We start from the raw sequence: 22,423 nt of genomic DNA, 5'->3' as shown, positions 1-22,423 counted from the left end.
CCACCCTCTCCTCTCCTCCCTCTATTTTGCCTCTCGCCGTATTTCCTTGACACTGACATTACTCCAGTGTCACTCCAAATGAGCTTATAGGCAGCTGGAGGGAAGCAGACATTGGGAGCTCCATATAGCTAGGGTATTCATTACCCTAGCCCTAACCTTTACACAAATGGACCAGCAATCCTCCTTTGTCTTCATTTTCTCCCCACCCAGCCCTCTCCCTTTCTCTCCCTCTGTCCACCTCTCGTTCCGAAGCCGGTGGCTTCCGAGGTTTGTCATCTTCAGAGGTCATTCAAGGTCACGGAGAAGCTTTAGTTTGATGGACCGATTGCTGTCGCCACCACAACTACATCTGAGTTGGGTGATTTAGGGTGTTAAGGTGAATAAAAGGAAATACCGAGCACAAGACAGCTTAGACATAAGAGTATTTGGGAATACTTTTTGCCTTTACATAGTTATAATCTGCAGGATTACAGTTCTGGTTGCTTCAGTGACACCTGTAGGTACTGCTTGAATAAGTGCTGTTTGATAGTGCATGTAAACAGCAGCCCCTTTAACAGAGGCACAACAGAAAATCTTAAAGCCCATGCCTCTGACCAAGGGCCACTTACTGTCACATTATGGATGTTACTCTTCCCGTACTCAATTATCCGCTTACAAATGTATTACAAGAGCATGCAGAGAACACAACGGCCACAAAGGGCAACTTTGACCTTCAGATGAAGGTCTTAGCTAACCTAGGTACTCATGTAAGATAAGATAAGATAAGATAAAGCTTTATTAGTCCCACAGGTGGGAAATTTGCTTGGTCACGGCAGAAAGTGGACAGTACAAAGTAGAGAGCAACAAAAATTAAGAAAAAACAATAAAATATTCAGTAAAGGGACTAGATGTTACAATCCCTGATAAGGCATTGCTTTAAACGGAGAAAATCTTGAGGGATAATAATAATGGATTGCATTTATATAACGCTTTTTGAGACCCTCAAAGCGCTTTGCAATTCCACTATTCATTCACTCTCACATTCACACACTGGTGAAGGCAGCTGCAGTTGTAGCCACAGCTGCCCTGGGGCAGACTAACAGAAGCAAGGCTGCCATATCGCGCCATCGGCCCCTCTGGCCATCACCAGTAGGCGGTAGGTGAAGTATCTTGCCCAAGGACACAACGACCGAGACAGACAGAGCTGGGGATCGAAATGGCAACCTTCTGGTTACAAGATGAACTTCCCAACCTCCTGAACCACGGTCGCCCAAAACCTAACCCTGGCTGTTGGGATGGCTGTTATGAGGAAAGGCAACCCAGAAACTTTACCAGCGGCACACATCGTTGTGTGCTTTAACTTTCAGTCTTTTACTTGAGCTAATCTGCCATTTTTTTCCTTGGTTAGGTTTGGGAATTAGAGATCTGATCTACATTATCATATTAAAATTTGGGACACATCATCAGTAGTGGACCTTGGATTCATTGGGTGTTTCGGCCATTATCACTAGACACCCTCATCCAAGGAGGCCCTGCCAGGGTTGATCAGGCCCCGGAGTGTGTCACTGGTTTATGTTAAATTGTTATAAAATAAAATAAAATTTAACATGATATATTGAAAACTGTGGACGCTAGCCTGCTAACAAACAAACATACAGAATCTGGATTAAGTTCTCTCCATGGACCTGATATTTCACCTTACCTTTACAGTTCAATTCTTCACTTCACCACATGACCAACAAGGTTAAAGGGCACATCTGTGTGGTTTAAAATGCCACTAAACATTAAGCACCGGACTACACGTTTAAGCGCATGCAGCAGTAGCCGGATGAAGAGATGAACTACTGAACCAGATAAAAAGTTACGGTCAATTTGCCAGCATAACTCTCTCTTACTGCACTTTCAGAATGGCTCCGATTTTTTTATTTCCTCAAAAGACAATTTTGATGGATCGTGTCCTTAACGTTGCGACCACAATGATAGATGTACTGATTTTTTTAAAAGGTCACACGCAGCGCAGAGATTACTTAATTTGACACTTTGTCCTTAGGTTAAGCAGAATATGATCAAAAGTGTTGACACTGAAATGCCACTGAGCACAGTGGGCAGAATATATCTGAATCTTTAACTCTGAATATCACACTGTAGAGACCACTTTGTTCAATTGACGCGCAGCGCCCTTTGCTGACCAAAAGTCAGGCTCCGCATCGTCCACTTTGAAATGGTCACCACACGCGGGTCACATTTTAAAAAAACGATATAAAATGGGTGATTTCATTGTGGGTTTGAAGTGAATTTTCCCCATTCTTCTTATCAGTGTTTTAATTTTACTTTGATGTAAAACTGTCATTACAGGAACGGTGTCAGATTAATACTTGGGTGTTAATATCAGAGCAACTGGAAAGCGAAGGAACGCTGCGTGAGAGAGGGAGGGGAATGACTGTGGTGCTGTAACTTGAGGGCAAACACATGTAAACCAATAGATGGGAGTCAAATAGCCTTATTCTCAAAGGGTTATTGCATAAGAAGCTTAGAAATGGTTTTTTCTCTAAACAAAACAAAATACATATTCATGTAATGTGCTCTATGTAAGTGGGCCATTACTGCTGCAGCAAGGTTCAGTTTTCCTCCGCTTCTCAGCGTATTATCTTTATGAATTGGGTGCGTGATTATGGAAATTGCGTCTTGATCTATGACCCGAGATGAATGTAAGTCACACACATGTTCCCTGCCATGTTAGTGAAAGGGAATTGAAGGGGAGGACCTGCGCCTTTATCTCTTTCATGGTGCGTACGCGGCCTTGTTTGTGCATTTCCAGGGAGGAGATTTGATTTGCATTTGTTCTCTCTGTGGGTCCTAATACATCTGTACCATGCAAATGCATTTATTTGTGCACGTACACACCCTGTGCTGTAAATGAGCACTTCATGGCCATAGAGGAGAATAGCTGATGTGCATCTTAGAGCCGCAAGTACAACACTGCCATCTATCTTAATGCTGTTAATTAATTCTGCAGAAAAATGAATGTCAGCTCCAGCAAAGAGTAAAGCTGCCCCTCCCCCATCCTTTTTATCATCCCTTCTTTTTTTCTTTATTTCTCTTTTTTTTTTAAGGCTTTTGATTCTCATAAATATTCATTTGCATTCATACCACATTAATTTGAAGCCTCTAACAGGTGGCCATTGTAACTATAAATAAACCCGTCTTCTTGCTTTCAAAATCAGGCTCTGCTGTCGAATCCTGTGTTTGCTGGTACCCTCAAGGCGCCTCTCAATGGCACAGGGTGGACACCTGAGCTGCTGGCCAACTTCCTGTACAACGGGCCTCCGGAAGATCGTCCACCCGGCATGCCACCCACTGACTGGCGGAACGTCTACAACTCCACCTCGGAAATGCTGAAGCTTCTCTCCACTTTCTTGCGTGTATGTAATTTATCTGCTTGTGCTTTGTTGTAAATGCGAAACACCTCATACATCCGGCTTCCACAGGGTTTTGCGATTTCTCCAGTGAAGTGAAAGATTTTCTAAGAGTGGGCTGTTCTTTGACATTTACGTTTTTTTAAACATAATTCTCACCCTTCCACCTGTATTCTTTCTTTGCCTTTCCTTTAGTTATTTTTGTTTATCTGATGTTACCTGTGTGATTTCTTTGGCTGGAGTTGCTTTATAACCTTTGAAGTAGTCAAGCAAAATTGCTTTTTAGTAAAATCAGTGAGAGCTTTCTTTTTGGGTGGGTGGGGGTGGGGGTGGGGGGTTGAAAAAAACACAATCTAACTTTACCCACCCGTATCTTTAATTCAATGTATTTTAGTGCCTTTGTGGTCATTTTATTAGTGTGAGCCTGGTTTTTTGCATCTAAAACATAAGGCATGTGCTCATGTTTAGCACAGTGACTTTGCTTTGTGAGCTCTTTTCTTGTGTATCCTTGCGCTGCTATTGTTCAAGCCAAAATCAAGACATCAGTGTGATGATTGCTCTCAAACTCAACTTTTGAGTCATTAGAAAACAGGCCTCTAGTGTTCATTAAACTTGAAGAACCTTGACTTAAAGAACTGTCAAATGCACAGCAAGATCTACCACAGCATCCCTTCCCTGATAATCATATAGCAATATTGCTATGGGCTAGTGAACCTGTAATGGCATCATCCAATTGGAAGACAAACAGAATTAACATTCATCCTGTATATTGATTGTTCCACATTTCAAAGCAAAATTGTTCTTTCTCCAAATTGCACGATCAAATATATGCACAAAGCCCAACCTCGTCCCACTCCCGCCCTCCCCCCTACACACATACACACACAATATCAATCCGAGTGCAGGTAAAATGACAGCTTAGGTCCCTCGGGATTCGCCGTACATGGACAATAAAATTCCACTGTAATGCAATCTATTTTCTGCCCTAATGGAAATTGCATTGCTCAGAATGGATAAGGAGCACTTATCAGACAGCCTGCACTGCAGCGATCGCTTGTCTGGATGCGTACACGTTTAGGGAAATGACATATTTTTTAGGATTGGCATTGCAAAGACGCGGCGTAGCTAAAAGGTCATTAAGACAATGTAGTCGTGCATTTAGTTTCATACATGGTGGATGCTTTATGTACACAACAAGGGAACTGAACAGAAAATACTAATGGCTAACATTATTTAAACCTGATTTTCTTACTTTTCAGTCACTGGTCAACAAAACCAACTACAATCCTTTATTAGTGCAAATCGATAGCTTTAGCATACATGGGCAGGAGGAGGCTAACAAGTTTCCAATGTGCAGACACAGGACATTAGAGGAGAAATGTGTGTTCGCCAAATGAGTCATTTGTATCCTTGAAATGATTTCTTGGTGTGAGCCAATTACTTTCTAAAGATTAAAGCCCAACAATTTGTGCTCATTTTCAAATTGGCATGGCTCCTCTCTCTGTGTTGCCACCACCAGCATTAACACTAAAGACTCAGGCTGCATCTTTCCTGATTTTTTTTTTTAAATAGAGGCAAATTAGAGCCACAAGTTGCATGTCATTTCTTTCATAAACCTGTTTAATCCAACAGTGCCGAGATTTATAAAACATTAAGACAGGAGAAACAAACCTATAAATAGCATAAAAGGTCATTATGAAAATGTTCATGGCAACAGCGCTGCCATGTCTTCATAACTCTGGGGACAGAACTTAATCGCTGGCTTTAGATGAAACTCCTCTGGTGCTTACTGGGAATGTTGTGCCGCACTAATCTTATTTAAACATTAAGGGCACTTGAGGATGACACGACTGTATGAGCTGTTATAACTTGTGAAGTCTCATTAACATGGGCAGATAAAGTTGATTTGTAGCAGCACAAATAGCTGATTAAACATAAATTGGAAAGGCTCCAAAGGACGTTTGTAAATGCAGAAGAATCAGGTTCACCGAGTACATCTGTATGAAAAACATTGTGCCTACAAATAGGTTTGAATAAAGACGCTGTTAAAAAAATAAATTGTTTGCTCAAATGATGTGTTGGGTAGCATGAGGCCGCTGTTACCAGGATTAGCTACAGCTTGTACAGCTTGTCCCTATATTTCATTTAGCACTTGTCCAAACTTTGGGCCCGTGGAGCTCTTCACTGCTCTAATATCCTCCAGTATGTGCTGAACAAATGGTGTTGTTTGTGATATTTCTTTCCTACCATAGCGGGATATACAATACAGATTCCTGAGGGGGGAGATGATAAAACTATTGCAGCACTGAGATGTGTGGACAGCTGTCAGGTGTGACTGCCTCCCAGGATGGCTAGCTCATTATCGTCTCGTGAAACAGGGGGACAAGGCTACCGAGCAAGGGAACGCTAGCAAGGGTGGATCTCATTTGCTTGTCTCTACTGAAACTCAAAACATTTCCACCCCCTGGCATCTCCAGATAATTTGGAACTGCACTTTGTGTTGTTTAGTCACTAGCTGAATGATACTTTCTTTGCTAAATATCCATCTGCCTTTCTCCCAGTGAGCTCCTGCCTGCCTTTTGTGGCTGCTGAAAGACTGCAAAAACAGAATGGTTTACTGCAAATATAATAGGATGTTAGAAAAGAAAGACATTTATGTGGGTCTGTGTTTGCTGACAGTGTTTGGATCTGGACAAGTTTGAGGCGGCCTCCACTGAAGGCCAACTGGTGAATAGAGCGCTGGATCTTTTGAGAAATGGTACGTTCTGGGCCGGGATTGTCTTTGAAAACCTCCAGCTGAACTCCAGCCTCCCACCTCCTTATGTCAAGTACAAAATCCGCATGGATGTTGATGAAGTAGAAAGTACCAGGACAGCAAGGAGAAGGTATGTAACACTGTTATAAAAACCCGTTCTTTTTGCTGAATACCAAAATGACTTTAACCTAATTTTATATTTTTTGTGCCATTTCTTCTGTCTCACATTTGATTGATGTCTCTGTTTGGTTCTTTGACTATACTAGACTAAAGAACTTGATGCCATATGTGTATATATATGTATATATTAGGGGTGCAACGATACACAAAATTCACGGTTCGGTTCGATACTTTAGTGACACAGTTCGATATTTTTTCGATACAAAAAAATGTTCATGCCTTTTTAATTTGTCATTTATTAAAATTATAAATATATATTTTAAGTCAAAAATACAGTTTTTAAATTTAATGTTGCTGAAATAACAAAGTAATAGAAAAATAAATAAATCTATCTGATCGAGAAATCACTCATCTTTGGAAAAGAGAGTTTATTACAGAGAAATGGCGCTTTCCAAAATAAAAGCTATACTATACGCTTCTTCTGGGCTATATATTCTCAGCAGCATATTAAACATATCAGGTCCCCGTAATGAGAATCATGTGCTAACGGCTGTCTAAATGACGCAGGTAAAGTTTGTAGCATGCGTGCTTGTTGTTTTTGTCTGCTTCCACTTCACTAGGATGATGTCGGTGTAAATGTGCAGTCATATTCGTTGTGTTCCCACTAGTGCTGTCAGCGTTAATCTCGTTAAAATGACGTTAACGTCACAACACGGCAAATCTCCGTTAACGAGTTACCGCGGATCGTCCCGTGCGTTGGGCTGGGCGGTGTCAACACGTCAACATGTTAACAAGCTAACTGCGCTAACGCACTAGTTCCCACCAATTGAGCATTGCTGGCACATCTGACATACTGTTTTACTTTTGTCCATGACGCGCTTACCATCAGGGTTATACTTCACATGAAAACCGAGATAGTTCCAAACGCCAGATCTGAATGAGGGTGGGGGAGGTTCAGTTTCGGGTAGCGTTGAGGCAGTTGCCATGTTGCAACGAGCTTAGCTTCTGTCTTGCTAGCTTGCGCTGCGCTCAGTGGATCTGTGCTCGACAGTGCAGCCTAGGTGGAGTAGTCGAACGCAGATCCACTGAGCGCTCAACACAGACAGCATCGTCAGACGAAAAGTTGATAAAATAAATAAAAATTTTTGTATTGTTCGATACATATGCGTACCGAACCGAAAGCACTGTATCGAACGGTTCAATATCGATGCAAGTATTGTTGCACCCTTAATAAATATATATATATATATATATATATATATATATATATATGGGTAAATATTTTAAATCCCAGTAGGAGATAACAGTTGTCATGAGAGCGGTTATCAAGCCAAGCTCACACATTAAGTGGCGTTTTACATGTAAAACTTTTTTTTCGGTGCAAAATGATCCCTATGAGTGTCACCTACTTCAATCACAGACGTCATCAGATGATGATGATAAAATGGGGATAAAAATCTATAAACAACATGAAAAATGGAACAGTAAAATGCAACACTGTTGCAAATAAGATGAGATATTAATGCTCCAGAAAGTCATTAATCTCAGGATGTAGCGCACAGAGCAATAAAATAAACAGTTTAATTGCAGTTAATGCTGAGTGCTGCTCTTCTTGCTGCTGTTTATTTCTAATGCGATGGCTGCAGAGTTGAGCTCTGAAACTTTAAACTTCATACATTTAATCATTAGATGTTACTGTCCTATAGCCTAATAAAGGACATATAGAAATAGTTTGGTCAGCAGATCAAGGAAAAACAAATTTTATTGCCTGAGTTGCTACTTGGTGAGTTTTCTGTGCTGTAGTAGCTGCAATGCCAGTAGATTAAAACAGACTATCTTTAGGAGCTTGATACTCTCCATACTGCATCTATACATCAGTGCACAGTTTGCACTGCTGTAACTTCACAGCTGGGTTTCATTTATAATGTAAGGTACAGCTTGAGAATTAGCACATATAAAACAAAAACTAAGCTGTCAATGAAAGAAGAAACTGATTTTTAACCAAAACTCTGAACATAACCTGCTCACTCCTACCCAGGTTATATGTCTAGCACAGGTTACCATAGTGATTTAGTGCAACAAGAGCCACTTTTATGACACAGAAAACTGACTTTAAACTTCACCATTAATGATCCCTTTTAAAGAACCTGCCTTTATTTTCTCCCCATTTCAAATCTGAATGCTAATCAAGCTTTCGTTTAAAGCTATAGGCTGTGATAGGCAATCTCCAGCAGACGTTATGACCCATCGTAGCACAGATGTAACTGACCAAATTAATTATCATCCAGTTCTGTTTAGTGTTTTAGTACATTACAATGAGCATACACAATACCGGGGCTCCGAACCATGTAAATGGAACCAGACCATAATTAGTGTTATTAATTACACCTTGTTTTCTCTGAAATTGCAAAGCTTATGTAAAAGTGCTGATATATCTTCTCCTTAGACTCATGAGCAGAAAGCTGAAAATATTTGTCAGGTGTAAGGCTAGATATATAAAAAAAAGTGGATCCTTGTCCTGTCAAGCAATGAGGTCTTTATAAAAAAACTTCCTGTTGCTCTATATAACCTCTAAAATAACTTATAATCTCGGGTAGTATTTCTGACCATTCTGGTTGTAGTTTACTTGCCCTTTGCTAAGACACATCATGGTCTGTCTTCTTTTAATAAGGTCATGGTCTCCTGGAGCCAGAGACAACCCCTTTAACGACCTGCGCTATATATGGGGAGGCTTCGCCTACCTGCAGGATATGATTGACCATGGCATTATACGGGCGCACACCTCAAAAACCCAACCACTGGGAGTTTTTGCCCAGCAAATGCCGTATCCTTGCTATGTGGATGACGCGTGAGTACAAAAGCATTTTTTTTTCTTTTCTGTCAGCCTTGTAAATAGAGGAAGAGGGAAGAGAAATACAGCAACACAATGACTTTCCACTCTGTGCCACCACACAGTTAAGTCATGTTCTCCTCAGTCTCTAAGCCTAAACCTATCAGATTCCCCCTTGGAAAGCTGCTTAGTTCTATTTGTGTAACTTGCCATTTATTTATTTTATGTGTTTCCCTTCTGCTGTCACAGATCACAGACGTAGGCTCTAAGACGGGGAGCACCCTTAATTGTGTCATTGTTAAAAGTAAATAGTGAAACTCTGAAATCTAAGAGTAAATGTAGTCATGAATTGATTTTCTGCAAGAGGGAGGAAACGAGTGAAACTTAGCGAGTGGAAAAGAGAGAGGCCAAACTATTGATTTTAGTCAAACCACAGGAAATTCCTGAATAGTTGGTGGATGCTGAATTATTTAAGCAACCACTTTGAATGCCTTCCTTTTTTGTACTTCCTTTTCAACAAAGTGAGCGTAGAGCAGCGCACGTGCAACACAGCTCCATTGCATGCAAGGATAGATAGCAGCCTTCCCTCTGTGTTCTTGATGTATTTATTGATATCGCTGGCTTCTATCGTGTTTGATCATCCACCTGGGGACACAAACGACGTGGTATCACACTCAATCTTCTACGCCCATAATTTCCTCCGAGTCCAGGAAAAAAAAAATCTCCTATTCGCAAAACATTATAATCCCCATTAATAAAGGAAAAACCCAGCAATGCCATCAAGAGAAAAGATAATTACCAGTGAGATTTAAGTCCAACAACACAATACCCACACTTTCAGTACACGCAAAGTTATTCTCGACCCATGGGCAAATGCATTTCCAGAAATTAGGAATCTAATTTTAAAGTATTATGTGGTTTGGGTAGCACAAAATTTTCAGTAAATCAACCTTCTGGGGGTTACAGGGAACATGAAAATGATGACTTCATATGTGGTCTGCAAATCTCTACAAGCCTGCTGTTGAACAATTTTGAAGAATATTGCCCTGCGTGATGTGTTTGTCTCAGAGAAATGAGAAACAAAACAAAACAGAGACATTTTGCTGATAGGTGATTTAGTGTAAACTACTAAACCCAGTGGAAATGTTCATCTAGAAGGTGTATTGTCATTTTAAGTTATCCATACTAAAGCATCACAGCATTAAGGTTCATGGTTAACGCAACCTTTAGAAATGCATCTGTGTAGTGTAGTGGTAAGACTCCACACCTTTGAATCACAAGTTTAATTCCCACCCTGTATCCAGTGAGGGTCCTGGCTAGATCCGCATGCTAAAACCAAGCCCTGGAATGGTGCGTCTTTGTCTGGAGCTCTACATGTTGTCATAATTGTTCTGCAACACATTGCATGAAAAAAATACATTATGTTGCAGAATTTAAAAGCTAGTATGTGCCTGTATAAGGCTTTTGTTAATAGGGGGTCATTTTGGCCACAGGAGCTTAGTTATACTATATGTACGTTAAAATCCCATGATGACAGTGCGTTTCATTTATAGCCAAACTTGAGCCTGACTTTACTTCAATTAAACATCTTAAAAGTAGCATTATTTAATGAGGTTATCTTGCTAAACAAAGTGTTTGTTTTTGTAATAATAATACAAAATACTGTGAAATAATCTCACTGTATTTTTGTTGAGGGAACTGGGCCAAAAGACAGTGAGAAGTTGGCTATAAAATTTTCTTGAAGCCTGGTACTTTTCCATGGACCTCCATACAGCCCTAACACGATTAGCATAGAGTATGTTTGTTATCACTGGAACTATGGCAAGCCCAGGTAAAAGAAGGAACCACAAGACATCCCATTCCCAATCATTTTTTGCATTTCCTATATTCCATACACTGTTCAACCCCTGGAATACAGCTTTGTTAGCACTAACCCTTCTAAACTGGTGCAGTGACCATTATTGATTAGTCACTCAACACCACCCTCAAACAAGAGGACAACTACACACTGGATTTCATGTCATGAACTCGCATCATGAACAATAACAGTGAGGATCCAGCAGAACTGCAGTACCATTTATAACACTGTAAATAAAACATTAGCGTCAGAACCTACAGTCCCATGAGTCCTTGCACTATTGGCCCCTCCCCTTAGACTCCAACAGTACTTTTTTGCCCTTTGGAGCAGCTTATACTCTAAAGCTGTTCAAACTTTATAATTATCAAGCCATGTAATGTGTTTCAGAGCTCCCATTGGCACAAACATAAAGTGGGTGGGACTAAAGGACACAATGAGCATGTTTGGATGCAGTTAATGGCTTCCATCTTTGATATACAGCATTCTTTTATGATACAGAACCCGACTTTTCACTGAAAACGACTCCGAGAAGCACCAAGAATACAAAACCTGCAGATGGAAAATGACTCTACTTGTTTTTATCACTATAGTAACAACAGCTAGCAGATTTTATTTTTTAAGTTTGCTGTTAATCCACAAAATCAGAGCCACAATTTCCCTCTGGTCAGCTTTTTGTTGTGATCTTAAATTAGACAGTCATGGTGCAGCTTATTGGTACACAGTGGCCTCTTTGCTTCAGCGGACATCTTCCTTAAAAACAAAGGATTAATAATTACAGATGATAAAAAGGAGCCGTAAACCATAGCAGTACCCTCCTCAGTCACTCCACCATTTACTCTTTCCTCTGCAGAGACATTTGGGCATTTCTATGAATTATTAACACTCGAAAACTGCTTTTTCTGTTATAAATAATAGAGAGTGAAATCACACAAAGGCAGATGCGCTTAGACACGGAGAGGCATGATGGGGAGGAACTTTGCTGGTAATTGTTTTCATCGTGAACTGTGTGTTACCAGGCAGAAAAAAGGAAAGGACACTGCGCATTTAGATGGCTATTAGTTCTTATTTCTGATTTTAAAATGTTATTTAAAAAGAACATAGTCTTTGGATGAATCATGTCCTGTTCGGAAAGTAGTGCTCTCCACCTAGAAGGCATAAGATGTGTTGTATAAATGCATGGCATAAAAAACACAGGTTTAACCCTGGAGAACCCATGGGGTCAGATCCAACCCCATTGGTTTACTAGGGAAACCATGGGGTCAAATTTGACCCCATGGGTTTTCCAGGGTTAAAATATAATATGTTTTAGTATTTAGTTTTTTATTCTTCACATTGGTGGTGATTTATTTTGTTAGTTTAGTCGCACATTTAAGTTTGAGTATATGATATTAATACAACAGGAAATGTTATGACAACAGCCCAGGAAGCCGTTGCCAATGACATCATTAGTTTCTGTCAGACCGTATCGTCACTTTTTTATTATCTTTGTAGGTCTGCTTTTAATCTCACGTAAACAATATTTCTACTCCGCTGATAAACTTCAGCTAAGAAGCCAGTATTATCTGCGCTGACCCCCAACCCTCATCATCAGACCTGCCTCGGAAATAATTCCCTTTTCGTGTCCCCTCATTTCCTCCTCGTAGCTTTTGGCAGCGGCGCGCTCAACGAGCAATCTGGACTCCTTCAGCCACAGCTGACCCTGTTGGCATTTTGAAATTGAGATAACTAAACTGCATTTGCTCCCACTGTCTTCATATTCACAGTGTGTACAGGACTGCAATGACAGTGCGGGATAAAGCCTGACCCCTGCGGGCTCTGATAGCACATAAACAGACCCTTTATCAGCGGCCTCTGAGCCATTGCAGGCTCTTGAATCAGAGGCATGCCTTGTTTGGATCCTAAGGCTGTGCTCCCCATCAATAGGTCTTTCACATTCACATGGGTTTGATGTTAGATAATAGTGGCCGGCACTGAACGTGCCAAATACGCAAGGATGTGTTGGGGAATACGCTTTTGTCCATCTTCAGTGGCTAATTAACCCGACGTGTGCACCGTTACTACTGAGAGGGCCTGAAAAAGCCGAGCATAATTAGAAGATCTGACGCTTGTAACAAGCAAAAATCTGCAATTGATGTTTTGTTTCATGTTTATAGTGTTTCTGTGCTGTGCAGCGACAAGCTGTATTAATGATATCAGAAAATATTCCCAGCATGACTCCCTGTACACTGAAAGAGCCTTTTGTCACCGCGGCTGAAAAGAAGCTTTTAATGCTGGATAGTGTAATTCCAGCTTCCCAAAAATCATTTCTCCCTGTTTACAGGGGATGGGGAACAGAAGGTGCATGTATTGATTTGGTGTCTAATACAAAATACAAAAAAATACATCTGACAGCAGGATACTGGGGAACTTTAATTTTTTGTTGCAAAAACTCTGTGCAGTGTGCAGAAATTGACATACTGGTTAAAACTATACTCCAGTTCCAGATGAACTGGAGTTTTTCTTAATGGTTTAGATATATGGTTGGCCCAGCATCACACTCAAGCCCAGAGAAGGATGCTGCTTCAGCTGATCAATCTACTGTTCAGTGAAGCCTCATTAGGAATGGTCTGAGTGGAAAAATTGCTGTGAAAAAGCAATTCTTAAGGAATGGAAACTGATGCCAAAATTATACAGCAAGTCTTATAGAGCAGCGGCCCCCACCCCCGGGCCACGGACCGGTACCGGTCTGTGAGTCGTTTGGTACCGGGCCGTGAGAGTTGAGGCTCGGGTGTGAAATTTATGGTTTTCAGGGTTTTTATTGGTTTTTGTCATTATTTTTTTATTGTTTTTATCGTTTCCCTGGGTCTTTTCCCTTCTCTTTTTTGATACCGGTACTGGTGTTATTTTGTTGTATTTATCCTTAAAGGCTGGTCCGTGAAAATATTGTTGGACATAAATCGGTCCGTGGCACAAAAATGGTTGGGGAGCGCTATTATAGACGGATGAATCCAAATGTGAAGTTTTTGGTGTAAACTATCATCAGTATGTACAGAGGAGGTACAATAACAGTGAGAGTGTGAGGGCGTATGGTGGAGGCTCTCCCACAGTTTGGGGCTCCATTCCAACCAGCGATGTTAAAGATCTTGTCAAAATTGATGTTATTATGAAAGAAGGAAAGGTCTGACGTATGGTGACCAATAAATTCTAAAAAGCATCAGATGATCCCCAACAGACACTAAAAGAAAACACAGTGGGACACCATCAGTCATGGATTGGCCTCCCCAGAGCCCGGACCTCAACTTTATTGAAGCAGAATAGGATCAAAGCCAAGATCTAAAGAAGCGTTTTAAATGTCCTTAAAGAACTTAAAGAAATTAGATGCTACTAACAGAATTTAGGCCATGTCAAAGAATTAAGGCGGTCACACCAAATATTGACTTTTAGGCTTAGAAATTGTACAAACTCCTTTGCCTCATATACTGTATTTGTTTCAATAAATCTCTGCGCCCATTCCTATTTTCCTAGAAAAATATAAAAAATGTGGGGTAGCTCAAGACTGCTCTTTAATTAAAAAAAAGACGTATTTTTACTCTATGCACTGTTTAAAACACCGCTCCTTGCTGTTCTTTATTTTGTTGTATTAAAAGCATTCATCCAAACAAATCAGCACTTAGGGAAATCAAATTGCAGCTTTCAAACATTTGTTGACAGTGTTTTAGAAAAATCACTGGGAGTAGAAGAAGCAATTAGTTTGAACCACCCCCAAAAGCATTTTATTTCATTCCTGAATGCTGCAAATCATGTATTCCCACAAATATACAAATATACAGGCATTTGAAAGTGTGCATACTCCTCTTCAGTGTGTTTAGGAAATTTGCAAAATTATTAAAATCAGAAGCTAAAATTTATATTTTAAATTTTTAAAAAGGCACACAGCTTTGGATATAACATCCTGTGGTTCACACTCAATCATCCCACTGCCACAAACTTCCAGGAGCTCTCTGTAGAAATGTCTGATGAAATTGTTGCAAAGGATAGGTCAGGGAAAGAATATAAACCCATTTCTATGTCTTGTAGTGTTCCCAGGAGCACAGTGGCTTCAGTAATTGTGAACTGAAAGAAGTTTGAAACCATCCAGACTCCACCTTGGGTTAGCTATTTGGCCAAAGTGAGTAAGCAAGCAAGAAGGGCCTTGGTCAAGAGGCCAGTGGTCTCTCTAATAGTGCTTCACAAGTCCTCTGCAGAGATGGGAGACCTGCCAGAATTATGACCATCTCAGCCGCACTCCATCAGACCTCTATGGCAGTAGTAGCTAGTTGGAAAGCACTTTTAAGACAAGGACATACGATGACCCACTTCGAGTGTGCCAACAGTGAAATCTGTCTGAGAACATGCGCAAAAAGATTCTTTGGTGAGATTACATGAGTGCTGACCTCTTGGAAAGTCATCACCTGGCTGCTTCCATCCCTCCACTGAACCATTGTGGTGGTGTCTCGTGTGTGATTACAACTAAACACAGACCGACACATAAAGAACATCTGCTCTGGCATGCAGGCTGAGACTGGAACAATGGTTCAGAGCACACATTAGTTAGTGCACATTATAAGGAAGCAAAGCCGCAGACTAATATAATATGGATAAGTAAAATCTAAAACTATAAAATATAAAAAAGAATCAGTAGCACTTTAAAATAATGTCACACTATTAAGCATTATTAAGGTATTAGGAAACGCTTAATTCATCATTTATTTAGCATTACGCCTCCTTAGTATGCCATTTAAAAATTATATTATTATATTATTATGACTTTGATTATGATTAGGATAGTATTAAATGGCATACTAAGGAGGAGTAATACTAAATAAATGATGATCTTAGAAATACATTTTTACTTAGCCTGAACTCTGTGAACATGATCCACCTTAAATTTTATTTATTTGATAAATTGATTTTTACTTGTTACAAATCTTAGTTTCTTCTTTTCTTTTTTCTTTTAAATATTTTATATTTAGCATTATGAAATCAGCACATCACCATCAGTTGTTATCATCTTTAATACTTTAGTCTTTCTCTAAAAGAAGACGGATTTTAAAATTGCATGTTTTGTAAGTCTAATACATAAATTGGTAATGCAATTCTGCTTTTCTGTGTCTGATCTTGCTGTTAAAAATGAAAAACAGCATGCATTTACATTCTCTTTGTGTCAGAACATAGATAGGTTGTTTTTTTTTAAATTGCGTTAGCTTAAAAGTAGTCCATATGTAGAAATATAAACCCGTTTTCTTCAATGAATTTCTCAGTTGAATGAATTTAACAATATATCTTTTTTTGAAACTGAGACAAGAACCTATTTTTATTTTTTTATTTTATTTTTTTCTACTATAGTTCTCTATTCTCCCGGGAGGCTGTGCTCTGCTATCTCTCGATTTACTGAGAAATCAGTCTTCTAGCTTTCCTAAATTTAGGTCAGCCTGCCAATGTAATGGGAGCCCCGTAACACAGACCTGCCTGGAGTTCTATTACTTAAGCAAGTTTGATCGATCCGCAAATGTATAATTCAAAAGCATCTGGTGGCAAGGTTGTCAGAGTCAGACACAGTGTGCATGACTGATTTCTCTGCCTCCGGTGTGAGAAGTCACAGAAGGAGTTAACTCGTGCAGACTGTCAGCTGTTACAGAGATGTTAGGGTAGAATCGGGAGCAGATAATGCCTGAATTAGTATTCACCTTGATGCACTCGCTACTTGAGGCTGCTTACCTCCCTAGAAAAGGTGCTAATGTATCAATTTGCTCAGTGTATTGATTCTGTGATCTGCTCAAGTGGAATTTTTGGGGTTCAAAGAAGAGATTTTATTTATGTAATCTTATATAGGACTTTGGATTTCGTTGCTCTGTTGTCTGAGCCTCTTGAAACTCTGTGTCAACCAATCCTTTCCTGCAGCATTCCAGACCTCGTTTGAAAAGTGATCCATCCCGCGAGGGCAAGCGAGCATCCACAAAAAGCAAGCGCGTGTCTCTCTCTCTGTCATTCAGGCTCTCGTGTAGCAGAGCTTCCATCGCGGTTTAAACGCTTATTTTTATTAAGTGTCCAGAACTTTTACACAAGTTTGTGAAATGTCGTCATAGAAAAAAAGGAAATAAACACAGGTTTAAGAAAACAATTAGCAGCTGTTTGAAAATTGAAAGCAAGACAGAAATAACATATTCAAAATCACCTCTTCAACAGCACTTATGCAGAGCTAACTAGCAATTAAGTGAAGTACTTGTTTGAGGTAAGTGTTCGAACTTGGCAAGTCTTAAAAATAACTTGTCAGGACTCGCAGGAGATATTTATTCTAAAGCGGCTCTGTGCTCTCAAACACAGCACGTTCACTTTGTGCTTCATCCGTTCATCTGTGCTCAGCGCTGCTTTGCTTGCATTACACCCTCAATATTTATGGAATGCAAACACAAGCGGTGTGTAGAGTTTATACTTTGTCAGAATGTATTTGATATCTCTCCTTCACTGTCTAATAAAGCAAAGGAAGCACTTTGTTATATTGGCAGTGGGGAAGATATTGACATGGCATTTTGGTGGCATTATAGAGCCGGTTTAATATCCCCTTATTGTGTTGTAACAGCATCAAATCATACATCATCTCTGGCATGAGGTGAAGCACTAAATGCCCAATTGAGCTGATGCACCAAGTTTATAAAAGGTTAGCTCAGCGTAAAAATGAAAACACCTCAAAGGTATTGAGCCAGGGTGTAACAGAAGTTAAAAGTTGAAAAAAATGTAGGTGGAGAATAAATAAAACAAAATGTATATGGTGTAAAAAAGCATCTGGACATCGTTTCGTGAATGAGCAATTGTGAAGCATGTCCATTGTGCAGTCTTCTTGTAGCGTAGTTGTTCTGATGTTCTTTGCTCGTTCTCTCCTGTACCCAGCTTCATTCAGAGTATTGGAAGCATTCTCCCCATGTTCCTGACACTGGCCTTCATGTACTCCGTGTGCATGATCATCAAGGGTTTGGTGCTGGAGAAGGAACTCCGGCTCAAGGAAGTACTGCGCGCTGTTGGTGTGCAAAACGGCGCTCTTTGGTTTTCAGTGCTCACAGAGAACATCGCTCTGCTAGCCGTTCCCTGTGCGCTCATGAGTGTCATGGTTAAGGTCAGTAGAAAGGAGTCGCTCGGTGAGCAGCCAAACACAAAGCATACGATGTAAGGATGTATGATACATTAAAACACTATAAATTCACAGTGCTGCTACGTCAGACCAAGAAAAAATACACATCCAGTAAACTTACTGTCCTTTGTCACAAGTTGTTTGGGTCACAGCATTGTTTATGCTTTGTGTTTTGCTAAGCCCGCCGTTGTTAATCAGAACCAATTGCCGTGCACAGAATCAAATCACGACGGATGATTCTTGGATGATTAGGCCTCTCCTGCTAATGAAATCAGCACGCAACAGAATCATGCAAGATGTGTTTAAAATTCAAGATGTAATCGCGGCCTGCTTTTAATCTGAGAAGTGCATTTTTATCATTCAGTAGCCAAGAAAATGGATATTTACGCTTTCTTTGCCACTTGGATGTTGCACGCTAATTTTACATGACATTTAATTTTAACTGTAAGGGGAGGGTGAGGGTAGTACCTGACACATACTTGATGCACCAGTGTGGACCACAGTATTCTTTGCAGCCCTGTATCTGGACAGCTAAGACAAATTAGAACAAGTAATACTAAAAGCTGGCCTCCTGTGCTTACTAAACAAAACTGCATTCCCCGGATAGAATTTGAAAGAACAGCAGAGATAGGGCCGCTTTATATAGTTTAATTATTTAACAGTATTAACATTTGCTGTATCTGATATTCTGCCAGCCATCTAATACATTTGTAATGTACACTGGGTCAATAAAATGAAAACAACAGTACAATCGAGTAGTGCACCTCTGCACTGCAGAGCTCCTGGTGTATAATGAATTGTAAGTTTAATCATCAGGTAGGTGTAACATCACATCATAAACAAAAGAAGATGCTATTATTCCCAAAGAGGGTAAAGAAGCAATAGGAATGCACGATTATGTCTTTCTTTGTTAGCAAATATCTAAATATGAGAAATGAAAATAGTTGTTTGACTCCACATCTATTGATCTCGTGTAGATTCGCTGGTTGCTTATCAGTGTGAGCCATCCACAGCTTGAAAAAATCAATTAAGAAATAACAAGAAATCAGTGTTATCATAAAAAAGGACCTTTGATGGCACACAATGGCAGCAGCGCCGTTGTTGGTCTCCTTTAGATAGAGCGTGTTCTTCAACAGCCCCTTGTTTTGTAGGCGTAGTTAATGAAATAAAAAAGGATGGTTATTTAAGATTGGCCTAATCAATTTTTGCAGTTTAATTGGAAAATGTGGCTGGTAAATAAAAAGTGATATTTGAACAGCTGGGTGAAATGTAATTTCCCATCAGCCTAATGTGTTTGCAAGCCATCAACAATTTGTAAACATTAATAACAATAAATTGAGTTAGTCGAGTGCCTTGGAGGAGCAACTGCACGCGGGATGTGTATTCAGATCACGGGCCCATTCTAAATGATAATTTCACAGCCATTTTCAGCACATTAATAATAATAGCAAATCAAATGGTAATTATCATAAGGCTGTATCTGGATTAGGTGTGACAACAACCGGTTTTGTCATCTGCACCTGAGTCCTCTGTCATTTTACACTTGTTTCCTCTTTCATTACAGAGGAAGTAATGCGTTTACCGTTTGGCATCCAGATGGATGTATTTACACACTTGGCTCTTATCTGAAATCAGCTGAATCAAGTTGTTTATTTGATGAGATTTTGGGCTACTAAAACTAACACCGATCAGCGCGAATCAATACGCATTTACTCTCCCGAGCAGTGTATTGTTCTTGTTCCCATAACACGAAATCACCTTGCAAAATGTTTTGGTGTGTTTGCGCTCGGTCATTAAAACTGGATTAATTTGTTGTGCAGAAGAGCTGAAAAAAAGAGAGCAAACGACAACGTCAGAGACCACCTTCACAGTCGGAAAGGCCACTGATATCTGATTAATAACTCGGGCACACACAACAAAATAAATAAAAAGTAAAACTACTTGTTAAAGTGCGAGTGGTGAAACATGACTCTTAAATGTTTTAAAAGTACTTTTATTTCATTCTCCGTTATGTAGTTCCCTTGTTGATTAGCAATCTAAATACAAAACCTGTGTTAAAAACATATAGAGCTTTTATATGATAAACTAGCAGTAGCAATTAACATGAAAAACATCCAAACGTATACATTACTGCTACAAAAAAGGATTTTATTACATTAAATATAACTAAATGCAGCATTTTGACTTACATCTCGCAATGTTCAATTTTTCACTTTAACGTGATTTTTTTTCAGGTTCTGGAGTAAATGTAACAAATGTATTTCATCTACAAAAATGAGTACTTAGTGTGAAAAGGACTGCCTTTAGCTGTTGTTTTAGCCCCTTTCAGCTCATTGTTTTGGTTTTATGCCTTGCAGTTTGCTTTGCAGTCTTGCTGCTTTCATGCAGTCATTTATAACTGCAGGCAGCTGCATTCAGCAAAAAGAAGAATAAAACCCTGTATTCTTAAATTCTAGCACCAACACTGATTTAGTTTTTGAATGTTGGTTTTACATTCATTGTTCAATTTTTAATTACCCGGTGTTGACTAAAAAATTAGCTGTATAGACTTAAAAGTTGAGATTGTCCACAGACTGCATATAATAAGGAACGTAGCCGCCCCACAGTCACCCACTGGTTTATTGACTGTATTTCTGAAACGTCTTTTTAAAGATTTTGACCATCGCCATCTTGGTTTTTTTGATACGCAAGCAGTCCTGTGTTGCCAAAACATCCAATCACAAAGCATACCCTGCTTTGTCCTTTGTTTTACCCTAAATATCACCATCATTTAAAAGACTATATATAAGACTTTAAACTTATTTCAAAAACATCGCGAGTTTTCGGTAAGGTCATAAATGAGCTGTATAGGATTTTCTCATAGACCTGGATAATTTATAGCATACAGTTTGTAGTATTGTCAGTGTCGTTGTTTCCACTGCCCCCCAGCCAGATAAGCGATGCTAATTAAACTCAGAAAGAAAAAAAAATCCACCCAACAAGCCAAAAAAGCCATCTAGTTTCCCTTCTTCATCTAGTTGAGTCATGTCTGGCAAAAGGCCACGTGTGACCTCTTCACTGGAAAAGGGAAATGACAAGAGCTTGTAATGGAAATCTTCAAGGGACCGTTATTACACGCAGTATGAGGAGCAGTACATTCAGTCCAAGCTTCAAAGAATAAATGGGTGAACGCTTGCATGACATTTTTGTCAGCGACCCTCGCGTGACCCCGCCCTTCCACACATCTCACAACTTATCACTTTCCAGCGCTGACCTTTCTATATCAGCCACTTCTTAGAATTTGACTTGCGCAGTGACTAGATTGACTTTTTCTTATTTAGAAATTATTTTTTTTACACTTTAAGGACATTTTGCTTGCACACAATGAGCAAAACATAAAAATATTTGCCTGATTAGTGTATATATAGTGTATAATATGAAAGGAAAATTGATTATTCAAAGAATTAATGCTATTACGTAGAAGTCACAAAGTATGCAGATTTAAGAAAATGAAAAAAGTGCGATATTATCACCAGTTACTGTGCAGATTTAACACCAGATTTAAGTATCTGGGCTGGGCTGGCTTCTCTCCACCTTTCAGGTTCCTCCGTTCGCTGGGAAGCTCCCTCCCCTTATACATGACTTTAGCCTGGATCTACTCTGTCGCCATGATCATTAAGGGTATCGTCGCAGAGAAAGAAGCCAGGCTTAAGGAGACAATGAGGATCATGGGCTTGAGAAGCGACATCTATTGGCTGAGCTGGGCAGTTTCCAGTGTGCTGCTGCTGGCTGTCAGCTCTCTCCTCCTTACCCTTATACTCAAGGTGATTCCACAATGATTAAACAATGATTCACTGAGGAGGACCCACAACTACTTTTAGAGAGTTTTTTTTAAATTTTTTTGCTCATCATGAACTTCTGAAGGTTGTTAATCAGGAGTGAAACCTAAGCACTAAAAGAAGATAATTTTACTGTGATGCTAACACAAGTTCATGTAGGCCGTCTAAATGTAGAAGCTCTATAATGAACAATCGTACAACTCCCTTAAACGGCGTCCTCTGTAAAGATGTGAATCGTAATTGCATTCGTTACAATAGCACCATTATCCCAAGAGTTCAAGTGGCTCTTTGAATTAAATTTTGACGAAGAAATCAGCATCACTGCTTACTGAGGGAGTCTGGTTAATTTGCGAGGAGCTCTCTAAAATTAGTCAAGGGTCCTCCTTCAAAGTGGCAGAGTGAAAGAGTGACATGTTTAGGGATTTTTTAGATTATGTTATACAATATACAGTCAGCTGAAAAAATATGCCAGAGGATCGTCAAACAGCTTTCACTCTGAATCC

At 39.7% G+C, this 22,423-nt stretch overlaps 1 protein-coding gene across 1 annotated transcript in view; it reads left to right on the top strand.

The window, feature by feature from the left end:
* Nucleotides 1-22,423, top strand: part of LOC102789175 (phospholipid-transporting ATPase ABCA1) — a 180,025-nt gene that overhangs the window by 37,714 nt on the left and 119,888 nt on the right. The window contains exons 11-14 of the mRNA XM_087838332.1: nt 3,204-3,401; nt 6,075-6,280; nt 8,942-9,118; nt 21,683-21,905. Coding sequence (XP_087694458.1) covers nt 3,204-3,401; nt 6,075-6,280; nt 8,942-9,118; nt 21,683-21,905 — 804 coding nt within the window. The remainder of the gene's footprint in view (nt 1-3,203; nt 3,402-6,074; nt 6,281-8,941; nt 9,119-21,682; nt 21,906-22,423) is intronic.

The sequence above is a fragment of the Neolamprologus brichardi genome, chromosome 3, assembly GCF_056152115.1.
Source record: "Neolamprologus brichardi isolate AB-2024 chromosome 3, ASM5615211v1, whole genome shotgun sequence".
Classification (NCBI taxonomy): Eukaryota; Metazoa; Chordata; class Actinopteri; order Cichliformes; family Cichlidae; genus Neolamprologus; species Neolamprologus brichardi.
The sequence above is the reverse complement of the archived record's forward strand: the minus strand, read 5'-3'. Positions and strand labels throughout refer to the sequence as shown.